At 46.6% G+C, this 10308-nt stretch overlaps 3 protein-coding genes across 4 annotated transcripts; 2 read left to right on the top strand and 1 right to left on the bottom strand.

Annotated features, from left to right (window-relative positions):
* Window positions 1–27: 27 nt before the first annotated feature.
* PIGZ (phosphatidylinositol glycan anchor biosynthesis class Z (Gwada blood group)) lies at window positions 28–3551 on the top strand. Of its 2 annotated transcripts, none has more exons than XM_031596269.2 (2): window positions 28–272; window positions 565–3551. In XM_031596269.2, exons 1-2 carry the CDS (start codon window positions 155–157, stop codon window positions 2124–2126), a joined length of 1680 nt encoding a protein of 559 aa, XP_031452129.2. In that variant the 5' UTR covers window positions 28–154; the 3' UTR covers window positions 2127–3551. The 2 variants fall into 2 exon arrangements, with proteins under 2 accessions (XP_031452129.2, XP_090003491.1); XM_090147365.1 differs by having other exon boundaries at window positions 40–272; window positions 614–3551.
* A 203-nt stretch (window positions 3552–3754) lies between these two features.
* NCBP2AS2 (NCBP2 antisense 2 (head to head)) lies at window positions 3755–4343 on the bottom strand. The gene has a single exon (XM_090147366.1). The coding sequence runs from the start codon at window positions 4297–4299 to the stop codon at window positions 4012–4014; it is 288 nt and encodes a 95-aa protein (XP_090003492.1). The 5' UTR covers window positions 4300–4343; the 3' UTR covers window positions 3755–4011.
* Window positions 4344–4373: 30 nt separating this feature from the next.
* Window positions 4374–6802, top strand: NCBP2 (nuclear cap binding protein subunit 2). The gene is made up of 4 exons (XM_031596270.2): window positions 4374–4539; window positions 4635–4816; window positions 5029–5167; window positions 5735–6802. The coding sequence occupies exons 1-4, from the start codon at window positions 4459–4461 to the stop codon at window positions 5804–5806; spliced, it is 474 nt and encodes a 157-aa protein (XP_031452130.2). The 5' UTR covers window positions 4374–4458; the 3' UTR covers window positions 5807–6802.
* The last annotated feature ends 3506 nt before the right edge of the window (window positions 6803–10308 follow it).

The following is a 10308-nucleotide window of genomic DNA, read 5'->3' as shown; positions in this document are numbered from 1 at the left end:
ACACGCTGCCGTCTGTACGCGTGTAAATGCGCTGCGTTGCACTGCGGTGCTCAGATGCGTAACCCGAGGCATTCCGCGCCTGCGCACTCGGCCCGCTCTGCGGCGCTCCGGCCGGCCTCGTGCGCCCCCTCGCGTCCGGCGGTGCGGGGCCGAGATGGCGGCGCGGCGGCTGTGGGCGCTTCTGGCTGCGCTGCGGGCGGGGTGGTGCCTGCTGCCGCAGGTCGGCTACCTGCATCCCGACGAGTTCTTCCAGTCGCCCGAGGTCATGGCAGGTAACGCGGCGGGAGGGCGGGAGGGGCCGAGGGACGCTGCTCCCCGAGAGCTGCCGCCGGCAGAGCTCGTGTCCTCACCTGGACACATCCCGTCCCTGCGGCAGCGCTGCCCGAGCGGCGCCGGGAGAGGGTAAGAACGGAGCGCGTGCTGAAGGCTGCCGGCAGCTCGGGGCTCTGGGGACGGCTGTGCAGCGCAGTGCCTCCTGCACCGAGTTGTACCCCGACGCTGAATTACTGAATAAAATAGATACGTTTGCTTTTTCTTTTTCTTTTTTTTTTTTTTCCTTTGTAGGAGACGTTTTAAACCTGCGGGTCTATTATCCCTGGGAATTCCTTTCCAGCTCTCCCTGCAGAACAGCTGTTTTCCCATTGCTGACCTCTGGAGTTGCCTACTGGGTGCTGAGGGCGTTGCAGCAGCTGGATGTGTGCTCGCGTTGTGTCAGCAGCTATACTCTCCTCGTGTCTCCTCGCCTTCTCCTTACGGTCTTTTCTTTTGTACTCGACTACAGTGTGCACCGATTGGCTCCTGCCTGGGGAGCGGATCCGTGGGAAGCACTGCTCCTCCTTGCAGGATCCTACGTCACTTTGGTGTTTTATACCAGAACGTTCACCAACACACTTGAAGGATTTCTCTTTGCGCTTCTGCTGGTCTTAGTTTCCTCCAAAAAATCTGATAGCGGCATCACAAAGCCTACACGCAGCCCTCTTATAGGTGTTGTAATAGCTGCAGGGTTTTTCAACAGGCCGACTTTTCTGGCATTTGCACTAATGCCCCTGATCTACTGGGCAGGCTTAAATGCTGACTCTCAAAAGAGCATTAAAACTCTCATAAACCCCTTTTTAAAACTTATCACCTGTGCATGTTTTACTGCCGTTGTTTTCATAACAGCCGACACCATGTACTTTACCTCAGCGGGCTTGGACAGCCTTTTCAGCTTTACAAACAGCAGCCTGTTCGATGTCATAGCTCTGTTAAATCACAGAGTGGTGGTGACCCCTTTCAACTTTCTCTGCTATAATCTTGATTCTCGTAACCTTGCACAGCATGGAAATCACCCACGAGTTACGCATTTTATAGTTAATGGAGTAATGCTCTTTGGGATCTTACACCTTCTGGCCATCACTGCTGGGTTTAAAATGCTAAAGAAATACATCCATCAGTTAATGCGGGTCGGATTGTATTACCGTGGGCCACCCAGGTTATCAGTGCATTCCAAGGGCCAGCCAACACTGCTGCTGTTTTATTTTGTTCCTTTGGCACTTCTTTCCCTGTTCAGCCACCAAGAGCCTCGATTTCTCATCCCTCTCATTTTGCCATTAGTCCTGTTCAGCGCATCACAGAATAGAGCTGTGAAGTGGAAACCCATCATTATCATTTTTAATGTTCTCGGGGCTTTCCTGTTTGGATGCCTGCACCAGGGGGGACTGATACCATGTTTTTTTCACTTGGAGCACGTCTTGCATTCTTCAGACTCCTCAAACCATCCAAGACACTATACTCTGCTCTTTGCTCACACCTACATGCCTCCTAGGTCCCTGCTAAATATCAAGAAGAAAGACACACATGTAGAAGTGATTGATATGGCTGGGTCTGAAGAGGAAACCCTCTGCCGAATGGTAGAACAGCACGCAAACAATTGTACCTGCAGTGACTGTCACTTTTTGGTTATAATCCCTGGTACAGTCAGAGCCACAATTACCAGATGTGGTGTCTCGCTCAAGAATGAGACTTTGATATTTCCACACTTATCAATGGAAGATCCACCACAAATATCCTTCCTATTCAGTGAAAACTGGAGAAGTCAGTTAGGACTATACATCCTTCAGCTAGGCAGAGCTCAGCAGAGACTTTAGATCTCAGAACGTTTTAGGTTTTCACTTGTGCCCAAATGTGCTGTCAGACCTTCCTCTTCAAAGTCCTGTGCTCAGCACAGGCAGTGCTGTTGTGAGCTCAATTTTCACCCTTTCTTCATGCTCAGCATAGCCATCTCTACCAAGATTTGAATCATTCAGTCCCTGTGGTGTTTCTGAGGAACATGCCTCATTTTCCTGATGAGAGAGGATGAACCCAGAGACCACAGAAACTGATTTGAGCTTTCTTCTTTTCGTATGAGATACACATTAGAAGTTCTTATAATCTCAGATAGAAGGTTTGCAGGCTGTGCTGAAAATGGGCATTTAGTTCATCTGCTGGAGAGAGGTTACTATACTAGACTAGGAGAACTTAATCTGATTCAGTATGGTTTTATCTTCATGCACTTGAAATTTCAGACCCTCCTCTCTGTCCCTATATAGGATATGGACACCGGTGTTAGGATATTGTTTGAAGTATTTTTGTCCTGAAAAATCCCCAGTATTGATGTAACAGAAGCAGATTTACAACATGGAGGATGCTTCAGCACAGGCATTTATGCTAAATCCTATAATTTTGCCTTCCCATAAAGCATTTTGGATGGTAAGTCTCCCCTGTGTGCTCACCATGAACCCCTCCATCTCTCACTGCTGATACCTGCATACTGAGGATGTGTGCTTTTTGGTGGGGTAGCAGCAGAGCAGCTGTACCAATGGCTCACCCAGTGGCAGAAGGAATTACAAAAACATCACGAATGTATACTCTAAGTCAATTCCTTTTTTGCTCTTTTAAGTTGGGACAACAGTATTGTGCCAAAATTTGTATTCTGTGTCCTGCTTACTGTTTTCAGCTATAAAGTTTCATTACTGTTTTGAAACTTATGATCTTATAAACTTATGGTAACTGTTGAACTTATAATCCCTGTACAAATGGGGTAGATCTTGAAACTCTTCCTGGTTGTAACAAAGCACCAGTTTCACAGCATGATGAATTTGTACCACTCACAGGTCACCTGGAGTGGAGCCAGGCAGAGACCCCAGACTACAAATACTGACTCAGACTGAAAATGCACTGCTTCTGTCTCATCAGATGGACTTTTATTGAGTACATCATAGATTCAGTTTTTCCAGTTTAATTTTACCAGCAGCACTGGAAGCAACGTGTCTTGCCCAAGGAGGTTGTGGATGCCCCATCCCTGGATGCATTCAAGGCCAGGCAGGATGTGGCTCTGAGCAGCCTGGTCTGGTGGTTGGCAACCCTGCACATAGCAGGGGTTTCAAACTAGATGATCACTGTGGTCCTTTTCAACCTATGCCATTCTATGATTCTGTCTCACAGTTAGGGAGGGTTTTTCACCTGCAGTGATACCAACTATAGCAATCTCCCTCCCAGGTTACCCCAGCATGCAGTCAGCTGCACCCAGAGTTATGTGGCAAAGCTATTTAAGTCTCGTGGATGTTCATACAATACTGAAAGCAAAGCAGCCCAGCGTACCAGGACGACGGATACATTTCTTCCATTCTACCCATCATCATCAACATCACTAGAGCTCTCTTTGTCTCAATGCTGCCATACAAACACAGGCTACGCAGACTACCGCTGCTGCACGGATAGGAATCGTTACAGGACCTCCGGAGAGAAATGGCTTTATTTGAGGTTTCACATCACGCAGCGACAATCTTCACAGTATTCAGGACGACGCTCGATGTAAGCCTGCCCGCCGCCTGTAGCTGAGCGCCGTGCACAGTGCGAAGTGATGGTGACACGGTGACACGGTGACCGTCCGCACCGCAGCGCTCCGTAGCCGCCTCCGTGCCGCCCGGTGCCATCGCCGCGCTCACCGCCGAACCGTCTCCACGGGGCCTCCGCGGGGCCTCCTCCCGCCGCTCAGGGCCGGCCGCTCCGTCCCGGTCCCCGTCCCGGTCCCGATCCCCTCCCGGGGGATTCCGGCCAGCCCCGCGGCCGGCCGCCGTCCTTCAGCCGCCCCAGGAAGGCGTCCCGCAGGCGGGTCAGGCCGGGCCGCAGGTCCCTCGCCGCCTGGCGGGCGCCCAGCTGCCCTCTGGTGATGGCGCTGGCGGTGAGGCGGGCGGCGGCGCGGATGGGCCGCGACTCGGAGAGCTTCTCGATGAGGTGCGGGTTGCTGAGCAGCGCCAGCAGCAGCCGCCGGAGCGCCATCCCGCGCGCCGCTCCCGCGAGAGTCGCCGCGAGCCGAAAGTTCTCGCGAGAGCGGCGCCGAGCGGGAGGGACCGGTTCTCGCGAGAGCGGCGCCGCGTCCCGCCATTGGTGGCGGAATCGGTGGCGCCGTGTTGCGCGGCTGCGGTGCGGGCCGGCAGCATGTGCTCGGGCGGCACGCTGAGCATCCTGCGCAGCGACTCCTACGTGGACCTCAGCCAGTACCGCGACCAGCACTTCCGGGTAAGGGCCGCGGGGGTCTCGGTCTCGGTCTCGGTCTCGGTCCCTGTCCCGGTCCGTGTGCCGCCGGCGCCGGGTAACGCTGTGGTTCCGCTTAGGGCACGCGGTACGACCAGGAGCGGCTGCTGAGGAAGAGCTGCACGCTGTACGTGGGGAACCTCTCGTTCTACACCACGGAGGAGCAGATCCACGAGCTGTTCGGCAAGAGCGGCGACATCAAGAAGATCATCATGGGGCTGGACAAGGTGAAGAAAACCGCCTGCGGCTTCTGCTTCGTCGAGTATCCTTCTGCCGGCCGCGATCTGGCGCTGGGTCTGGGCAGGAAAAGCGTCCTCTGAGCGCCAGAGTAAAAACGGGCTTTTGTTGGTATCGTGCTTCCCTGCCATGCACGGCCTCTGCGTGTCCGGGTGTTGTTCTGCTATCGCTCTGTGTTCTCTCTGAGCTCTCAGGCCTGGCAGATCTGTGCACGGTTTTCTTTAACAAATTCCTGAGGTATTATGCAAGAGGAGATGCTGAGAACGCAATGCGGTACATCAATGGGACCAGGCTTGACGACAGGATCATCAGGACTGACTGGGATGCAGGATTTAAGGAGGGCCGGCAGTACGGCCGGGGGAGGTCAGGGGGCCAGGTAGGTTGTCTGCTTTCTGAGGGGCTGGTGACTGTCAGCTTATTGCTTTTTGAATGGACACACCCAGAACAGCTTAAGAAACAGCAACTTCAGAGGTGTTGAAGATCATAATATACATTAATCCCTAAGTGTTTTATCAGTGGTGTCACCTGCTGAGAATAAGTGATTTTTTTACATATTTCACTGAAGGTATTTTCAGAAGCCTGATGATTGTTTGGGGAGGTAATTAATATAAATAAACCCAGGAAATGTAAAACTGACAAAAACACAAAAGATAACACTCAACTTACCAAAAGTCAGGCAGATAGCAGATGGTTTTACTGCTGAAAAATGAGACAAAGTGATGATGGCCAGTCTATCTTGATTGTTAGTGCCCAAAAGGACCATTTAACAGGAAAGCTATTTGACCTGGCATTCTGGGCTTGTGCATGATGCTCTTTACCTTCTCTTTTGTCAGACAACTTTTGTGCAGACTCAGTTTGACTATACAGTCTGTTGATGTAGAAGCTCTTGCTAAAATACCTTTCTGTATACATTTACCAAACTTTTTTTTTTCTCCTTTGTAAGGTCAGAGATGAGTATCGGCAAGACTATGATGCTGGAAGAGGTGGCTATGGTAAAACTGTTCAATGCCAGTGAATAGTGAATGAGTCACCAGCCTCACAGGAGAACTAAATGCCAATTGTAAATGTTTTGAGGTGCAGAGTAGATCTTTTGCACACAAGTTCATGTAAATAGAAATTTACAGGAGCTACTATCAGTGTTCCTGTAATCACTAGTATATTCTATTTCTCTTCTGTTTTAATACCAGGATGCAAAGCATTGCCAAGTACACTAGTACACAGGACCTGGGAGCAAGGTTTTAAGCAATAGTATGCATGAGACTTTGGTCTCAGAATGCTGCTACAAATCTACTGAAATAATCAAAGGTTTAACAGAATGGTGCTTCTTTCTTTCTCTGGCAAAAACTTGATTATTCTGTCACTGAATTTTGTTTATGTTAGTATCACAAAACAGAGGGGGGGTCTTAAAGGTAGATTTGTGTATGGTTCAGAGACTGAAGGAAAAGTCAAAGTGCCCAAAATGGAAATGAAATTCCAATTTCCAGAGTAGTCTTAAAGTTGTAGACTTTGAGTTTGGTGAATTAACAGCCTTTTACATTGATGCTTTTCCTTTCTGAGTTAGCACACATCTATGAAGGGCACAATAAAGTAAGCCAGATTGAGCCCAGGAATCATAAAATGAGAAGCAAACCTAGCAGATAGGAAAAATCAGACCTCCAGTATTCTTCAGAGTATACTGCTGTTGTATGACATTGTATGGTTCAGAACCATCTTGCTTTGTGAGGTATGGAGTGCAGGAATTACAGTTCTAGTTATTTTCATGGTTGGAGTAGTACTCTTTTACTCCAGTCTGGTAGAGCTCCATAGCCTTAATATTTGAGGAACAGTATCTTCCCTGTGTCTGCAAGGATAGTATGGAGCCAAGCTTTGCAGTTAATCCCTTTCCTGCTCCTTCCTTGCCCTCGTCAAAATCTATATGAGGAATTATCTGTATAGTGAGAAAGTTTGTTTTCAAAATAGATTTTCTGTTTGAGAAACCTGATGGCAAATAAAGTTAAAAGTAATTTTAAAAGATTAGCTTTGGAGAAGCTTTACTTTATATGGAGTATGTGGTAAGACTGGTAAAAGAATTGTGGAACTCTTTTTGCATTTTTTCTTTCCTCTGGATCTTAGGACAAGGGGGGGGGATATGTTAGGCAAAAGTTCCATACTCAGAGGTGCTGAGGCAGTGGCCCAAGCTGTCCAGAGAGCTGTGGGTGCCCCCTCCCTATAGGTGTGCAAGGCTGGGCTGGATGGGGCCCTGGACAGCCTGAATTGGTTGGGGGCCACAATGCCACCAGACTGACTTCCAAACCCAAGCCATTCTGTCATACTGTGATTAATACTGCCAGTTAACGTGATGGGATATTGTTGTAATACTGCATCAGGAAAAAAAAAAATTGTGAAATGAACTGCTGAAATGAACTGGGTTTTGAAGAAATTGTTAAAGGCTGTGGATTTTTTTTTTTCCTTCTGGATGGACTTCTGAGTTCTTTGGAAACTGCAATTCATAAAGTTTTGTCCAAATACCTTGACTTCCCAAAGGTCTTTATAATCTTAAGTATGTAAAATTTGACCTTTATTCATGGAATATAATATTGGAAATCTTGATATGTTTCTAGTATAGAGTTAGTCACAACTGTTACTGTACACTGGAAGTACAGAACTGCAGTAAGATGCCTTTCCCATTAAGTGAGGTTGAGGGGGGCCTTTTGATTTTTTTTTTCTTGTTTTACTTTTTTCCTGGCACATAGAGTAAAGCTGGATTTTCAGGATCACTTGATGCTGATCTGAAAACAAGACGTTGAGCAGATTATCTTTTTCTGTGTAGAAAAATCATTTAATTATGAACTTGCAGCTTGTGATCTGTTGTAGGAAACCTCTGAAGTTTATTTTTTGCAGTGCCAATTTTATATAAAAGTCTGTATTATCAAAACTTGAGGTCACTTTCAAATAAAGCTGCAACACTAAAATGTTTCTTTTTCTCCAATGATTCTGTTTAAAAAATAAATAAAAATAGAGATTATCTGCATTCGATAGTCCTGCCGAGAAGGACTTAGGGCTCCTGGTAGATTAAATCTGGACGCGAGGCAGCAGTGTGTGTTTCGGCCTGGAGCGCCGTTTCCTGGCTGCAGATCAGCAGACAAAGACTGGTTCTGTTTGGTGTTGTGTTTAATGGTAAGTATTTGAAATGGTGACAGAGATATGAGGTAAGGCTCTCAAAAAATATTCACATCTATTAATATTGTAACAATAACGTCGTGAATTGTACAGCTACAGCCTCAAAATGAGAAGCCACTAGTAACTATAGAAAAACACCTGTGCATGTGATACTGTAAGGCAAATTCTTGTTTTAATCAATGGGTCTGTTCAGATCAGGTCAGTATTCTTTAGGAGTTAGGTCCTGTCTAGTAAAAAGATGCTATACATGTAACTGGTTTACTGAATGCATCATAGTGCAGTTCTAGCTGTGGTTGGTGTGTAAAGGGGCAGCACTCTTAGTGCTTCCATTTTTTTTGAACAAACTGGGTAAACCAGCTATGCTGTGCATCTGTCTGCACTGCACTGAATAGCACAGGGAGAGGTTTTAGAACTTTTCAAGTTGTCCTTTTAAGAAAAGCTGGGACTTGCCTTCAGGAGGGGTTCCTGATCCTCTCTTGTTCTTCCCATTGAATGGGAAGCAGGCTGGTTGGAGGTGACTTGCTTTACTAATGACCCATTTCTAATGAGATGAGGAGTTATAATTAAATGATTTTATGTTTTTGGGGTTGGTTTGTTTGTTTGTTTGTTTGCTTTTTGTTTTTTTAGTTATTAGTATGATGATGACCAGCTTTCAATTTCTTTTAACACAGGAAGAACAACTTTGAAAAAAATAATAAAAACTGAAAGGTTTTTTACTGTGAGGTTTTCTATTTTTCAGTGGGATTTTAAAACACATGGATATACATAAAGTCTTAGTGTCTCAAAAGGGGTTGTAGAGGAAACTGCTTGAGCCCAGTTTGATTTTAACATTCTCTAATAGTAGTCCGGCATGGCTCTGCTGAAGCAAGAGCTGTACCAAAGCAGCTGCCAATTCTGTGGCCACTTACAGCATGAAGAGTGTATGTCTGCATAAAGTTAGGGCTGAGTGCTTCAGGGACCAAAGTTTCGTGTGTGGTGTGTCGTTACAAAGGTAAGCCATGATGGTCCAGTTTACAAGACGTGATTTGAGAGGAACACGGAGTTTTTCCTTGTCACCTGCCTACATTATTTACTCTCAGCTTGGCCTGGAGAGGTCTTGAGTGGGTCCTGCTTAACGTTGCAGACAGTAGCACATTATCCCATAAGGGTTGGGCAGATTTCCAGTGTTCCACACTAATTTCTGGGTGAATGAAACTAGGACAGGAGAACATGTGAAAATACGAGATTTATGTACTAATACTACATAACTTAACCCAATGCCTACACCAAAAAGACAGCAAAGCTTTGATGTGTCCTGGTCAGATGAAGATGGTTACAGAAGAAAGAGAGTTTGCTGACCTCCTTCAGAAGCTACATTCTAAAAGCAGAAGTGTGTTCTCGTGTATTGGTTCCATATTTTATGGTGATGATCTGCCCCTGCTCTGCTTCCCAGCCTGCTACCAGAGGCAGAGGTGTGCTTTACCTCAGTGGGATATCACTCTTCAGTTTTATTTCAGCTTCTGATGAGAGATTGAGCATCTGTTATGGTCATCTACAAGGGAGGAGGAGAACAAGTTGACACGAGTATCCAAACCCTTCTTTGCAGCACTCACTAACTGGCATATTTAGGTCTGATGCAAACCTTTCCCTTCCACAAAGCCGTGGCATTTGAGCTTCAGACACAAGGAGCAGCTGGGAAGTGCCAGCTGGCTCCCTCTCCTGACTGCAAGGCGGTGTGTCTGCTTTCTGAACCAGCACAGCCTGCTGCTGGCAGCAGCTCAATGCAGCATGCGGGTGCGTGGTACAGGCTCACAGCTTTGCTTTTTTGTGTGTTGTAAAAATGAACCAAAGAAATCCAAAACCCACCCTAATTCTATTCTGCATGTGTAGTAAGAAACTGAAATACCGCTGGGGAGGAAAGAGTGTGTGTTAAGTGTTACTCAGGGAACAGCTGGGAGCATCACCTTTCTGCACTGCCCTGAGGGTGAGTGTTGTCAGGTATAAGACTATAGCTTAAGAGCTTGTGTTGTTTTTAATGTTATTTTCATTAGAGCTATCTTTGACCCATTAGTCAGAGTGGGCTGTTACAGATTCCTCTGGAATGGGCATTTCTCTGTAAGGATGGTGTTGGATCACAATTTACCTCAGCTGTGATTAAAAGATGTTTTTCTCTCAATGCGATTTGAGGACAAATGGGAAATAAAATTTGCCATTTTTACATTTATCCAATTACATGTAACATAAGCATCAGCATAAATTAGTCAGATGCAGCCAGCTTACAATTAAGTTTCTGGATAATGAAACTTCCACTTTCTGCACCCACCTTTCCCTGCAAGGCAGTGGTTTGAAAAGAGATGCAGTTTTTGTTCTCACAGTAGA

The sequence above is a fragment of the Phasianus colchicus genome, chromosome 10 (genome assembly GCF_987193195.1).
Source record: "Phasianus colchicus chromosome 10, bPhaCol1.hap1.1, whole genome shotgun sequence".
Taxonomy (NCBI): domain Eukaryota; kingdom Metazoa; phylum Chordata; class Aves; order Galliformes; family Phasianidae; genus Phasianus; species Phasianus colchicus.
Note: the sequence above shows the minus strand (reverse complement) of the source record. Positions and strands in the feature narration are given on the sequence as shown.